The sequence below is a fragment of the Leuciscus leuciscus genome (assembly GCF_965113295.1).
Source record: "Leuciscus leuciscus genome assembly, chromosome: 21".
NCBI lineage: Eukaryota > Metazoa > Chordata > Actinopteri > Cypriniformes > Leuciscidae > Leuciscus > Leuciscus leuciscus.
Window position 1 is genome coordinate 7,495,671 of NC_138745.1, and position 16,665 is coordinate 7,512,335.

At 36.3% G+C, this 16,665-nt stretch overlaps 1 protein-coding gene across 2 annotated transcripts in view; it reads left to right on the forward strand.

Moving 5' to 3' along the window:
* Positions 1-16,665, forward strand: part of prkg1 (protein kinase cGMP-dependent 1) — a 173,996-nt gene that overhangs the window by 121,324 nt on the left and 36,007 nt on the right. For both annotated transcript variants that reach the window (XM_082151509.1, XM_082151508.1), the window contains exons 5-7: positions 446-509; positions 12,419-12,496; positions 13,901-13,995. In XM_082151509.1, the coding sequence (XP_082007635.1) occupies positions 446-509; positions 12,419-12,496; positions 13,901-13,995 (237 nt within the window). The remainder of the gene's footprint in view (positions 1-445; positions 510-12,418; positions 12,497-13,900; positions 13,996-16,665) is intronic.

Consider the following 16,665-nt stretch of genomic DNA (forward strand, 5'->3'; position numbering starts at 1 on the left):
GGAAAAACATCACATTTTAATTTGGATGTTTTTTTGTTCTACTGTGGGCTCTTCTATGAAAGGTCTTTCTGGCTGACTGGTTTTTCCCAGCTATTTAAAATGATTGGCAGCTTTTTTTTTTTTTTTTTTTTGAAAACTCATGAGAAGTCCACCCACACCTCAACCTAAGGCATTTTTTCTGAGATTGCAAAATCGTGCTTGTTAGTTTCTTGTGTGCATTTACTATGTTCATTTACCATATTTCATAGAATTTTCCAAATCTCTGAGTTAATTTCTGATATTAATAAATGAATTTCATAATACTGATGGACCCCTTCTTTAGCCATTCTTTTAAAACTAACACATGAGTTGTTTTTCTACTGGTTAGATCTGATCTTTTGGGACCTGATGGAAAATGCTTTGTTGGCTCATAAAACCTCAAATTTGCGCTTCATCTTTTTCACAGCGTTCCGACATTCCAAGGCCTTTCAGAAGAAATACTCAGCAAGCTAGCGGATGTGCTGGAGGAGGTAAGCCACTTGACTGTTGCAAAAAACATTGTGTATTTTTTCACAAGACCCATTTAACTTTAAGACTTCATTGTCTATTAAACATATTTGATTGGGCTTTCTTAAGGAAAGGTCTCAAGGTGAAAGGTGAAAATCTCCCTTTTACTCACATTGATGAAATAATTACGATTTTTAATGATTCTGAAAGAAGTAGCTTATTCTCATCAAGGTTAAAATAAACTTTAAAATAACTGTTTTATGAATATTTTTTTAAAATGTGATTTATTCCCGTGATCAAAACTGAATTTTCAGCATCATTTCTTCAGTCTCCAGTGTCACATGATCCTTCAGAAATCATTCTAATATAATGATTTGCTGCTCATTAATTATCAATTATTATTGGAGCTCAATTATTAATAATAGTTCTTATTATTATCAATGTTGAAAACAGTGTTTGTGGAATCTGTGATACATTTATTTCAGGATTATTTGTAATATATAAATCAGAATATTAGAATGATTTCTAAAGGATCATGTGATAGACTGGATGTCACATGTGACACTGAAGACTGGAGTAATGATCCTGAAAATTCAGCTTTGCATCACAGAAATAAATGATCATTTAAAGTATAATAAATTGAAAACCAATTTAATATAATAATATCTAATAATCTAATAATATATCACAATTTTTTCTGTATTTTTTATCAAATAAATGCAGGCTTGATGAGCAGAAGAAACTTCTTTCAAAAACATTAAAAATAGTAATGTTTCCAAACTTTTGGCCTGTACTGTATATATATTAGAGGTGGGCATAGATAAAAAATTTTAATCTAGATTAATCTAGATTAATTTTGAAATTAATCTAGATTAATCTAGATTAAAATGGCTCATTTGAATTCTGCCGAAGGCATTCAGAATATGTGTGCTACCCAAATAATGACTATAAAAGTAAGTCTTTGAGAACGGGTTTCTCAAGCCAGGTGGCGCATTAGACCAGGGGCTCATCTCCTGTTTCCAAAATGCATCACAAACTGCTTGAGAAAGCTGTTCTACTCATAGACTGTAAAAGGTTACTACTGTACTGTTACCGTCCGTAGGCAACATTAGGTAGGCCTATGTTATTATCAACTACTATAGGCTATCAATTAGGGATGGGCGATATGGCCTAAAATCTATATTGTGATATACATTGCAGCCTCTTGCGATAACGATATACAGTATATTATAATAAAACCATTTCAGAACAGATTTCACAGACCCATGCTAAACAACTGCTAAATGTATTTTTTTTAAAGGGTGTATGTAGTTTTGAGAACATATATTGTGCAAAACTGTAAGTATACAACATAATTTTGCAGATAAATAAAATTTAAGTACACTAGCTGCAGAGACTTAAGTAGGTCTAATGTTTATTATGGCTTGGAGTTTATGAAACCCCAAAATTAAAATTAGAATATTGTCTAACTGATGTCTTTTCAGTTAAAAAGAAACACAACATGTGTTGTTAAATGTTGGTTAACTAGATTACAGAGGTCTTTGTGTGCCCAGCTCAGAGCAGGGGTGTTGCCCTTGCAGATCGAGGTGGGGCGCTATAAAGGTGTCCCAGAAGAGGACAGATTATGTGTTTTGTGTGATTTAAGGGTCGTTGAGGATGAATGGCATTTTTTGTTTTTTTGTCCTGTATATCATGATTTAAGAACGGGTATGTTTGAGAGAATTCAACATAAAAAGCCTGATTTGTTTTGGATGACGGATGGGGATATGTTGAGCTGGTTATTTGAAAATGAAATTTATAGTTTGGCAAGATATGTGGAAAAGGCGTGGAAACTTAGGCAAAGGAATTTATATCCTGGCCTAAATTGACAGTGTTTTGTTTGTTTATATTGTGAAAATTATGGTAATGTACTTTATATGATGGTCATCTTCCTTTGTATTTTGTATGATGGTCATCTCTCTGTATGATGTTTGTTTTGTGTCAATAGTGTCTTTTAAGCCTAGTTGGGCTGGGCATGTAAGTGCAAGACACTTTAATAAAAATTCAATCAATCAATCACAACAACTATTCTTAAAATCGAGATTATGTGCTACACCACTAAGATATATTGGAATGGGAATAATACGCGCGCGCTGGTATTCAGTGATATCATGTTTCGTTTTGAATTTGAGGTGGTCGAACGGATTAGTCGTGTGTTAACTTACCGAACGGTTACCCCACACACTCTGTATATAGTTTGCTGCTGCTGCTCGTCTGACGGCTTAAACCCGAACCAAGTCCAAATAATGGATGTTGCACCGATCTTTTTCACCAGCTTTCACTTTCAGCCGTGTTTACTTAAGATGACGACGAATATGCGTTACAGCCGGGTTTACCTCGCGGCCGCGGGTAGATTGCGTCATCATAGCTTGTGTAGTATATAGAGCCATCTCCCAACCCAACTTGGAGAATAGATTAACGGCGATATTTTTTTTATCGCGCGATAAGAGTCTCGCGTTAACGCAGCACGTTAACGCCGATAACGGCCCACCACTAATATATATATATTCCGCTTTTTTATATGAGCTCTTCCTACTGGTCACCTTGATGCTGTCTACTGCCCTGACTAAACATGATGACAACAGAGCTCTGTTCTCTGCTTTGATCTCTCGCTGTGTTCTCTCTATGTTCTCTTAGTCCCTCATTTCCTTGTCTTTCTCATCCTACTCTCTCTCACTTTGCTTACTCTCTGTCTCTGCGGGTTCCCTTCCATGTTTCATGATGTAACAAACCCTATGGATATTACAATCTCATGCTTATTTTAGTAGTAAATGTAACCACTTTGTTGCCCACTCATATCATTAGTTAAATAATTATTAACACACAATGCAAAAAAAATTAAAAAAATTATTCCCAACCTATATATAAATTCAGCATTAAGGAATGTTCCTGCCACTAGAGGATTTCATATGAAAGCTTGCTTCCTGGAATAAAAAAAGAATTAAAAAAAAGGTACTTGCTATTTTGCTGACTTTTCTCACAATTGTGAGTGGTAAACTTGGAATTGCAAGGATAGAAGTCTGAATTGTGAGATATAAATGACAGTCATCGTGCCTCACCAATCCACTCTGACAGCACAGAAAGAGTGAGGAGTTGTTCACAAAAGATGCATCGTTAAAAAAGCCTGGAAATTTCTGTTCCAAAAACCTGACCATTTTCTTGCAATTTTGTTTAAATGGATCCTTTTTTCTTTTCTTTTCTTTTTGCTACTGACCACACAAAGTCACGGCAGTTCAGAACGAGTCATTTTAGACCAGAGAAGATGATTCAATAGTATTCGACTGAATTCATTAGACTATAACAGCAGACTAATGCATCACTGCAGTCTTTTTTTTAAAACTTGTGTTGTGTACAGTATTTTTAAAGTATCTTTAAGATATATATATACAGTGGGGACAAACAAGTATTTGATAAACTGCCGATTTTGCAGGTTTTCCCACTTACAAAGCATGTAGAAGTCTGTAATTTTTATCATAGGTACTCTTCAACTGTGAGTGATGGAATCTAAAACAAAAATCCAGAAAATCACATTGTATGATTTTTAAGTAATTAGTTTGCATTTTATTGCATGACATAAGTATTTGATACATCAGAAAAGCAGAACTTAATATCTGGTACAGAAACCTTTGTTTGCAATTACAGAGATCATACGTTTCCTGTAGTTCTTGACCAGGTTTGCACACACTGCAGCAGGGATTTTGGCCTACTCCTCCATACAGACCTTCTCCAGATCCTTCAGGTTTCGGGGCTGTCGCTGGGCAATACGGATTTTCAGCTCCCTCCAAAGATTTTCTATTGGGTTCAGGTCTGGAGACCGGCTAGGCCACTCCAGGACCTTGAGATGCTTCTTACGGAGCCACTCCTTAGTTGCCCTGGCTGTGTGTTTCGGGTCGTTGTCATGCTGGAAGACCCAGCCACGACCCATCTTCAATGCTCTTACTGAGGGAAGGAGGTTGATGGCCAAGATCTCCCGATACATGGCCCTGTCCATCCTCCCCTCAATACGGTGCAGTCGTCCTGTCTCCTTTGCAGAAAAGCAAGTCCATACTTGCTCTGCAGCAACGGCAGCAGTAGCAACAGTGTAGTAGATCTAGTCCGCCAAGACCAAATACATTAACACTGCCATATTCAATAACATGCTAGTTGTCATGATTGAACTGTTTAGACTCAAATGTCTGAAATGATGTATGCAAAGATGTGTGTAGCTAGTACAGTAATACAGCCACAGTATTAGTTATTGTCTCCACTCCAAGACCTTCTGAACCAAGCAAGTGTATGTGTGGGACGTGCTGCACTGCCAACGTTCTTGGCACGTTGCATATCTTTTTGTACTCTGTAAGCCTGATGGTGAAACAAACTTGTGGTATCATATTATGCTGTTCAGGTTGGAGATGGTCATCAGAGAGAGTTGATCAGCGTGATGTTCCAGTTTAAAGATCTATGGCTCTATAATTGATGGCTCTTCTGAAACCCATTTGAAGCAGGAAATTACAGCAAATGGCTTTTCATTTTTTAAGAATGAAACCAAATGAATGCTTGATGATAATGTCCTCCAGGGGAACACAAGGACAAAGACACAAGGTGAAATGAAAATAAGAGTTCCACTTTTCAGTGTTACTTTTTGTCTCAAGATATTGACTTTTCATTGAAAAGTGTCTCGTTTCACAGCATAATCATTCAGATAATGATCTAGGCCCTGAAACATCAAAATGTTGTTTGGAAAATATATCTTTGTGATTAGAGCATTTTATTTTTTGAGGATAAAGATATTTCAGATAAATTGTTTTTCAAAGACATTCTAGTATCACTTACAATGTCTGTCTCACCTTGATCACCCTCAGAGAGGCAGTGTATTCTAATTCCGGAAAGTTTTTAAAGACTTTAATGTGAACTTTAGTAAAGTGCTTAGTGCAATTAGTCATTGATTTTTCCTTTCGCATCTAATAGTTTTTAACCAAACCCCGATGTCTTTATCTGTAGTGGCTCAGAAATCCCTGCACAGACTAAAAATTCAAGAAAAGAGGCGTTCAGAGTCTCAACTGTTGAACTTTTCAACAAATAAAGCGCAGTGTTCCAGAGATGATTGACAGTATTGTGGGGATTTTGAAAAAGTAGACACAAAACATTCACAGTGACATTCCCGATGTAAAAGTCATAATATATAAATCATGAACTCTAAAGTTATAAAAGCTTTTCTGTCACAAAACAACTTTTAAGAAATTTCTGAATTATCTGTGAATAACTACACTGTCTATCATCCTGAAGAGACCAATCCACTAATCTAATAAGAGCTCAGTTTGACCACCCACTCACAGTGATTTAAAAGTGCTTTATGTAATTTTTTCGACTGTACTAAAGCATAAAAATACCATAATATGTTTGCAGACATGTAGGATGCATTATAAGTTCAAATACTTGTTTCAACACTGTCGCATTTCAACCGCTAGCTGTCAATTTTACATACAGCACCTTTAAGACTCCCTACACTCATAAACAACTATTGGTAACACTTTATAATACTGTTCCGTCATTAATTAATAAATACACAGAAACAAATGAGTAATGCACTATTCATATTCTAGAAACTCCTGATTAACGAGTAAGTAATAGTGCTCAGCTGAATGTGGTAGTTCACTATTAGCTAATCTGTAACAACTATTTTGTTCTTACCTCCCAGAGGACTACTAAGAACTACTATTTACAGGTTCATAATTAATGTGACTAATGCAAAATGTATAATTATTATTAAAGAAAAGATCATGTTAACCAACTAGTAATGACTCAAGTATTACAAAATCCAAAGCCCTACAAAAACCTCAAAAGCTTACAGTGATTTCAGTCATTACTAGGGAGTTATCATGCTTTTCACCTCAGAATACTGATACAAATAATTCGTAGTTCCTTCTGAAGGACTTGGTAATACTTGAGTCATTACTAGTGGGTTACCATGATCCTCACTTTATAATTAATTACACATTATGCGTTATTCATATCAATTATAAACCTGTATATAGTAGTTCTTAGTAATCCTCTGGGATGTATGAAAAAAAAGTAGTAACTTATTAGCTATAGTGAACTACCAAATTCGACTATACACTATTACTTACTAATTCGTTAATCAGAGTTTCTTGTTAGTTAATAGTAAAGTTACTACAGTGTTAATACTGTGTTACTCATTTGTTCCTGTGTAGTTATTCATTATTATTAATGACGGAACAGTTTTCTAAAGTTTAACACATATATTTCAATATATCTACTATAAACATCAAATATATGGTATAAATACTTATAAATAAGGACAATAACCAATTGTTCATATAGTATTGTTTCTGATTTGGTTATGCAATTTGCAGTGTTTCACTGGCTAATAAGTATTTCCTCATAGAAGACATTAATTACAATGCCTTTTTTTTATTTCAAATCTGGTTGCTTTGGTGCATGTTTTAGAGCTCTTTATTTTTTAATTGCTTATTAGGGAAATGAAAGGGAAAAACACTTCTGAAACCAAGGCTGCTTAAAAAGTGGGCGGTCCCAATTGCACTCTATTGCCCTTTGTCTATGGCAACTAGCTGTGCCTGGGCTTTATCCCAGACATACTTGTGAAGTGCTGGAATTGGCAAGCATTCCTACACACTGTTCTACTTGGAGCAACATGGGTCAGAAAGTCAAATTTTTCCATCAGATAAAGTCTTATGGTAGGAAGAAAAGAATGTAGGGCAAAGAGTGGAAAGAGGGGGGATTTCTGGAGAACAATCACAGAGTTAAACCGTAAATCGGTAGGGATTATGCAGCAATAAATGATTCAGATAGTATTATTACAACATTATTGTCAATAACCTTAGTACATTTGTGTCAAAGTGGCATCTAGTTATTATCAAAATGGTTATTTCACATGTTTTATCCAATTTTGTTACAACGTGTCCATCGGATAATGTCAAGAACAAGATGTTAAAAATTGCAGCTGATGTTACTTCCAGTGTGCGTTTTTGAGTGCATTGAACATTTGGGATAATGTGTTCTACACAGTCAGCTCTGTTATATACTGCATGTTTTGTAGGCCATCCAGAGATACATTTGTATACAGTGCACAGTATATAATAAAGCAAAAGTGAATCTGTTCTGATACTGGCATATTTTAGTAAAACTCCACAGATAGGAATTTGCCCGAATTTACCCACCAATAAAAGTAGGACAATTTAAGGACACTGATCCTGCAAATAAACTTTACAGAGATAATTATATTCATAGTTTACAAAAATAAATAAGAATTTCACATTTCTGCTTTTAAACCCTTTGGAATGCCTTGCCCTGTGAACGTCCATTGTATGCACATCACTATGAATGTGCTTTTCATTTGTGCTTAACTGCTGGATGAGTCAGAATTATTTTCAGCAAAACACAAATGCCATAGAGATGTGGTATTTAACAATGCATCCTAACAGTACAAAAGAGAGGCAAATGCAATCCTTACTTCCTCAAGGTGAGCTCAGCGATAGCCTGTACAAAGCTGCAGGAGCAGCCAGTACATTATGTGGCAAGAAACTGAGGAACTAACGTGAGCTTCTTCTGATCTCAAATCAGATATTTTAGGGTTCCTCAAAGTTTCAGGACTTCATGGACTGGGCTTAATCTCTGAAAATATGAGAAATGTGTGGCGTCTTGATTGTGGGTCTTGACTGGATTCACAAAATTCTTCTCACCAGCTATTTCCTTTTAATTTTTTAGTTAAGAAAAAAGATAATATTTTGTGTTCCCAAAAACCTTTCTTAAGAATGTTCATATATCTTTTCTTAAGATTGTTCATAAGACAAAATTTAAGAAGTATTCATATTATTGAACAGAGTATTCCTGAAAATCATCGTACATAATTTAAGCTAGAATCAGCTCCAACCTGTCTTAAATCCCCAAAGGTAAGATGTTTAATGAATTGATTGGGTTGTTTCAAACATTAAAGGTAGGGTGGACAAATTTTGTATAAGCTAGTGATAGCGAGCTAGCTTTGAAAGCATGAGATCCCATCCTCACTTCAGTGCATCTCCAAAGCCACGCCTCCTTCAAAACACACGAACACACACAGCATCACGAGAGACGGCATTAAACTACCTCATGTCTCAAAGCACATAACATTACAATAATAATGAGCATAACAACTTAAAGAGCACTGACCTGTACCTCCTGACTGCTGCAGGTTCATTTCAACGTTGATAGTGTTACCATTGAAACACATAAATTTGAGTCATAAACCACTCCGAGTAAAACGTCACGGGTTTGCATCTCTTTCAAATTACAGTAGTTATAATGCAGTAAAAGCTTGTCGTTTTGGTTCAGGAGGAACTGTAAAAGGCGGCTGCTGTTCACTCTAGAGAGAGTGCAAGAAAGACGGAGTAATGAATGGAAATAACCTCTGCATTTTGAGACAGGCTCTGTTAAAATAGCTATTTTAACTTGACACGGCGCATTAAAAACACAACGTAAGTACTAAAAACAGTAATTAACTCAAACCGGTAGCGACAAAAATAGTCTGTGTTTATTATGATAACTACGGTAATCTGCAGGCAGCGGAAAAAGACGGGCTTGGGGGTGTTTTTCATTCAGTGAGTCTTCAGCAAAAGCCCGCTTTCAATCAAATAATACCAAAGCCTGTCATTTAAGATGTTCTTAAGAAAATATTTGATAACTTCTTAAAGTCCCCCTGTGGTGAAAATCAAGCTTGTAATGCTGTTTATATGTCTATGTGGTGTTTTTAATATGCTTTAAGACAAACCATGTGCAAATTCATAAGTCAGGGCCATTGCTGAGTATTTTCTCCTTAAAACTGCAGTGAACCGAAGACAGTCTCAAAAATGTGTTTTTGGAAATCGCTGGTGACGTCACAAACTTCCTTGTAACCAATCACTTCAGCGTGTGATCATCAACGAGTGGATCTCTGAGCTGCTGTGAGTTGAGGTGGGGCTAAGTTGCATATTCATAGAACCGTATATATTAAATGAGGCAAGGGTGTAGATTTACATTCCAGCTATTTTAAGGCAAGAATACGTTTTTTCAAGGAAAAAACATTTAAATATGTCATTTTGGTGATCAAAGATGAGTTTTAAGGGATACAATGATTGCCTACAGGGGGACTTTGAGAATTTTCTTACGAACTTTTTAGAATTTATCTTAAGGATTTTCTTAACCTCTTTCTTAAGAAGATTTTTGTGACCCACCCCCAGGTCATTGGCTTTGGGTGATTGAAACGCCTACTACCCAAAGGGATTATGTTTGGCCTTGACCAACAATAGAGCACAAATAGTCCAGTTACAAAACATCTTCAATGCTGTTGGCAGGAACAACAGACTCAAAGAAAACTACTATACAATCCTATTGCATCATGGTTATGGAAACACATTCCATATGTCCATGTCATGTGCAATGAATATTGATTATAATTTCTTCCATTATGTCAATTAAATGTGTTAAATCATATCTCAAGTCAGGCTGTTCCTGTTGTACAGCCTACTCAGTGTGCTTCATTGTGTTACTGAGCCAGTAACTAGCTTTAGTATTCAAGGTGTCAATAGATTTCTTCAAATAGACGAAATACTCCAAGGCACTCATGTGGTAAAGTAAACAGCCTTTAATGAAATTGGCTAAATCATTAAAAACCAGTTAAAAGTAGAAACCCGTAGATCTTCTTTTAACTGGTTTTAATGATTTAGCCCAGTTCATTAAAGTCTGTTTACTTTACCACGTGAGTACCACAGAGTATTTCGTCTACATAATTTGATGTTTACGTTCATCCAATGAGCTAGCCTGACGTCGTCATACTCAGATTCTACTCAGAATATGAGTCTGATACTGCTCCATTGGGCTGTGATTATGGGGCGTGTTTCAACCGAACCAGGAAAGAAAATGCCTCTGCACTCAATTGGATAGACCGACAACCAATCAGAGCAACGGAGTAAGTGACGTATGTTTTTCATTCATGTTTCCGATCGACAAATGCCTTAATCGCAGTTCTCTGTTCCTCTTTTAAAATGAATGCGCTGTCAATATCTTCTATAACAGACGCGATGGCAGAATCTACTCATGATGTTTTATAAACAAAGTTCGGGAGGAGCACGTTCAAATAATCAATCCAATCAACTTGTCATCAAACAATTACCATGTCTACCCTATCAGCATGAGAAGAAGCATATATTTATTCACTCTGTCAACTCACATAACATTCCTTGACAGTTTTCAGCATCCCTCCACTCACTCTCGGCTTGTTCTTCCACAGCCTGGAATACGGGGGGAGCACTTTGGGTTCGGGCCGAATACCGAGCCCGGAGCCTCTCCTCGGACAGCACGCCAAATATGCATTTATTCTATCTGACTTATTTGTAAGTGTGAACTCGTGAAATCTCAATTCTCCAGCAGCAGTCATCTGTGTTGTAAACGAATTCAACCCAAGCGCTCTTTGGTGACGTGGATGATTACGTTACTCTTGATCATCTGTCCATCATCGTATAAAGCCCGCCCTGACAATTTGATTGGTCCGAACAGCTTTTATTCGGGCATAATAGCTCCTCAACGGATCAAGTCCAGACCGAACTTCCCGACCTAAACATTTTGTGGGCGGGCTAAGTTCGGCTGGCATCCAGGCTACCAATGAGCACCAGTGGCTAAAGACACCTGTGTAGCACTCTCTGCTTCTGTCTCTCCACTTGATTCAATCCCCTTATAGTAAATTGTTTAATCTTTTAATGTGATAAAAAAAAATATTTATCAATAATTTTGAATAATATACATGATTATTGTTGTTATTACTGGTAATACTTTACAATAAGGTCTCATTAACTAAAAATGAGCAGTACAGTTCTTACAGAATGTAATAATCTTTGTTAATGTTAACAAAAATACAACTGTTCATTGTTCATTCATGTTAGTTCACAGTGAATTAACTGATGTTAAAATATATATATATAAGGGGATATATATATATATATATATATATATATGTATACTGTACAGTGCAAAAGTTCTAATAATGTTATAATTTTTCACCCAAAAAAGTTTTAAAACAGTTATTTATATTTTGCCTTTAAGTGCCAGTTTACATTTCCAAAAAATATTTTTGCCATTAATTGTAATAATCAGGGATTTTATTTTAATTTAAGATTATTTTTACACTGTTGCTCCACCATTAAAGTACTTGACCTGATGTCAAACTGGCTGTAAAAAAGAAAGTGTACTTGTGTAATGTAATGAATTGCATAAAACACATTTTGGAACAAAACAATATTTTACATTTGTTGAAGAAAATGTAAGTGGTGCTTGAAAAGTTGCCATGGATGTTCTGGGTGGTTTCCAGGGCATTGCTTATGCGGTTGCTATGGTGTTCTGAGAGGATTCATCACATTGCTATGCAGTTCAGGGTGTTCTAGGTGATTCTAGGTGGTGTATTGGCTCAAGTCAATAGATTGCATCTCCAACCATCTGTGATATACTGCTCTCTATAATCTGAACTCCAAGTGCTTAGACGAGTACCAACACACCTCTCCTCATCAAGACACACAATTTGAAGTATCTTTCACAATCCTAAATGGAGCTGGACAAGATCAGTACATTTGTACAGATCCCTAAGTATTAGTAGTCTAAACCTTGAGGTTTATTTAGAGTTCTGTAGACTTACTTTTGCAATGGGGGCCACTGTGCTTTGCCGGTAGCATGGATTACTGCTAAGAGCACTTCTGTTCTCGTTCTGGTGTTGCAACCCTGAAGCGATCTGTTGTGTGATTGAGGCAACCGTCCTCATGATGGCTTGAGGATGATTGTGATGGAGTAACATTGTGAAAATTGGACCAGAAGGGAAAAATTGCACTTTAATAATTCTCTCTCTTTGCCCCTCTCTCTTTATCTTGTTTCTCAGACTCACTACAGTGATGGAGAGTACATTATTAGACAAGGTGCCAGAGGGGACACGTTCTTTATCATTAGCAAAGGAAAGGTAAGATATTTTCTGTCACAGAGATAGAATACAAAATAGGTTGCATGCATGAACTCACTCCAAAATGAAAATCCTGTCATCATTTACTCACCCTCACGTCGTTCCAAACCTTCATGACCTGCAAGTCAAAAGGAAGGAATGATTTGAAGGATTTTCAAAAGTTTTGAAGGATCTTCATGCAGCTGTTTTCCATTCAACAATAGTGACCATGTCTAAGCTGTATGCTAAGTCTTCAGAAATTAGCTTGTGTAAAGAACTGAGTGAAATTTAAGTCATTATTTACTGACAATCTTCCCCTCCAATTAAGAAATTATTTCTAACATGGACTACAAACAAAAATAAGTCTCTATTAATCCATTATCTACTTAATTATTTGTGTGAAAATGAATAAAACTTTTTGGTTTTACTACCACTTGGTAGAAAATGTAGGTAGAGAGGTTGCCTTTTGGATTTTGGATTTGAGAGCTACAGTGAAAGGGAAGATGTTCAGTGAATAATAGCTTCATAAAATTCAGTCTGTTCCTTACAGAGGTATATTTACTGACTTAAGGTCTTGGAATATAAATCATATAGACTATTTTATGATACTATATGGAGTTTTATTGTCTCTTTGAAGCTTGACAGATGTGGTCACTATGAATTGTTGAACAGAATGTGCTGTGTTTGCTCTTTCAAAATTGTGATTTTGTATGAACTGTCCGTTAAATGTGAATACATCTATAAGAGGCATTCATCTGAATACACTCTCTCTATTGTTGCTATCATTAGTGTGATAAATGCTGACTTATGACATATGTGAATGAAAAATAATTGACATTTAGGAACAAATCAGAGGATTCTTCAGTCTTTTAAACGAGTAGTTCACTTTAAAATGAAAATTAGCCCATGATTTATTCACCCTCAAGCCATCCTAGTACTTTCTTCTTTAAGACGAATACAATCGGAGTAATACTAAAAATATTCATATTTAAAACTTTATAAAGAAAAATAACTAGCTTCCGGCTAAACTAACATATGCAACGTATGCGAGTAATGCGACGTACTGCTGATATTTACACTACACCATGACACACTACGCTACTTCCAACACCATAAGTTGCACATTAGTTTACACATACTCATCGCTTTGCTTCAGAAGGCCTTTATTAACCCACCGGAGCCGTTTAGAGTTCGTTTATGATGGATGGATGGATGCACTTTTTTGAGCTTCAATCTGTTGGTTGCAATCCACTGCCATTATCAAGCTTGGAAGAGCCAGGACATTTATTAATATGACTCTGATTGTATTCGTCTGAAAGAAGAATGTCATGTACACCTAGGATGGCTTGAGGGTGAGTAAATCACAGGGTAATTTTCATTTTAAAGTGAACTACTCCTTTAATGATCAATAATCTGTAATTGCAGGTGAACGTAACTCGAGAAGATCCACCCAATGGGACCCCTGTCTATCTTCGGGCATTAGGGAAAGGAGACTGGTTTGGAGAAAAAGCCCTTCAAGGGTAAAAACTTCCTTGCACACTACTTATACAGCGCATCAATCACAGCTGGCCACTGTCCATGTTTACGAAAGCAAGCGCTGACATCAATTATGTGCTCGATGGATCGTTTGCTGCTGGCACATGCCTAATGGGCTGTTAACTGACAACAATCAAATGCACATCCAAACAAAGCATCTGTTTTGAGTTGTTCAGCTTGCTTCAGGAATACTTTTTGAATGGAAGTAGAAAGCATTTAAAGTCAACATAAAATTAAAGTTGACCTTATTTGCTTCCTTTTATGCACATTTTCCGATTCCTGGTTTTACTAAATTAAAAACAAATCATTATATTTAATCAAAATGCAATAACTTGCTCCACCTCTGAAACAATTTTATTTTAGTAAGAGGGATTTTTCAGCAATCCCTCTTATTCGTGAAGTCTTCCTCAATTTTTTTTCTCCTGGTTTGCTCAAAAATATTTCACATTGTAGAAGTAAAGTGAGCTTTACTTACTTGGCATTTTTATATGGTTTTTCACCTGATTTGAAATGGGCTTGTATGAAAATGCCTGTCATATTTGAGGCTTTATTTGCAAGCGTACCATCTAAGGGACTGGGAGCTCACAGCACTTAGTGAGTAGAGCTAATTTGGAGAAGATGAGACCGGTTGTGTCAGAACAGATGCACATATCCTCCCCATATCATATTTCTCACAGGGTCGGTCGGTTATGAACATCATCCTCTGATCTATTTCCATATTTCCTGCGTTATTCCCACCGCTGCTGATTCAGAGGCCAACCTCAGGCAACTTCACTCGGCTTCCATTATGGCTATTAAGTTGTTTCAAGTGAACGTTATTCCTGCAAAGCAAATAGATGCTTTTCAGATGTAATTTACACATTTATTTTTACATGATGGTTTTAGTTTTGAAACTTTTTGAACAGCTGTTGCAATGGATGGAGACAGAACATATGCAGTGAGGACCCCTAGTGGAGATCAGAGGAAGTGTTAGTGCATTAATTGTGGTGGTTGTGACAAACAACAGTCTATTTTATTGTTGTTGTTGGGCAATTACCCTACCGAATAGTGGTAAACATATTAAAGGGATTCTATTTTCAAGTTTTTTTCCCTCCTTTTTTCTATTTGACATGCTTGCATTAGTGCACTTGGCTGGTTTTGCACAGTTGTGTTGCGGTATTGAACTTGTCATTGACCCTGAAAAAGGGGCAAGCTGTTAATGGACCGGAATAAAGAGCCTGCAGATTGCACACAAAAAATAAGGTCCATGCTGGGAAAATTTATATTTGATAGAATTAACTTGAATGAGAAAGTAGTAGGATATTGTGTGGCCACAGGACTCACTGGACAAGATCTCATGATGAAAGCTTTAAGAAGGACATACTTTCGTACATTTTGAACGACAAAATTCAAGAAGTCACTGCTTCTAGTACACTATGCCAACCTGTGATGCACAAGAGAGTGAAATGAAACCTGAGCTACCTGATTAGATCAAAAGTGAAGATAGAGCTAAGAAAATCATCTGTAGTTACGTTTAAGTTTTTGGTTTCTAATTGCCTCTTGAATTTCAATGGTTTCATTCTATTTGCAGCCAGTAATTTACAAAAAAACAACAAAACAAAAACAAACATATAATGGTCTGAAAAAAAAAGGAAATGTATTTCAGTTACAGCCAAACTTTGGAGCAATTTGGATGGCATTACACTGTCCGAATTAGCCTACATTTGTTATTTCTAAGAAGGGGGAATAAATACTCATTTGTACGGCACAAACCGGTTTCGTGGAGAGTGACATCACAACTCCCAAAAACATTCCTGTTATATCTAAGGAAAGACAATAAAAATTGCGAAAAAATAGGTTTTAGGGATCAGTGTTTGGTGTAGGCAATCAGTACTCCAAACTCCCCCCTTTCCCTTATTTTCAAATCCCAATGTTGACAGGTATCGTATGGCACAGGCGTTTGTTTTTGTGGCACAAATTGTGAATATTTTAGTCATCGTTTCATTTCATGGGATGCCAACTTCATTGAGATTGTTGTTTGTTACAAATGATAGCTATTTATACACCGATGTTTATAGTTAGACATTGTGTGATCTATTGTTTAATTATCACTTTTCTTTTATTCACAAAGACACCTAGTTAGGTGGCTCTTGCTTTGATCTGCGCCCAAGGACGACCAAGCTGATGAAGAGTTTATTAGTTTTTGCCTGATGAGGTTTTTTACTCCTACAATTGTGTGTTCTTGATCTTCATGGCTTTGATCTCACCTCTCACTCAGCTTTAATTAGCACAGAGTCTTGCGTTTTTGTTTTGGTTGTTGTTTGTTTAGTTTCTTTTTTTTAAGTGGTAGTATGTTTAGCAAATCAATCAGCACTCTATATTGAAGTGGATCAAGTCAGTCTTTCATCTTAAACAATATTTTTTTACGCCGTTATGAGTCGTGTTTGTGTGATATGGAAGCTGCCTGGGATTTGACTAAGTAACAGCCATAACAATAGCTGTGGTCTTGTGGATTAAAGGCTGCTCACTGCTTTGATGTGCAACAGCTTGTATGCTAAGTAAACTTTCATGTCCCGCTTAAGCAAAACACCTTGTTGAGGCTAAATAATTAATTTGCTGCCAGTTAAGGAGATGTTGATTCTGTTGATACGCTGGAAGGAAAGTATACAAACACA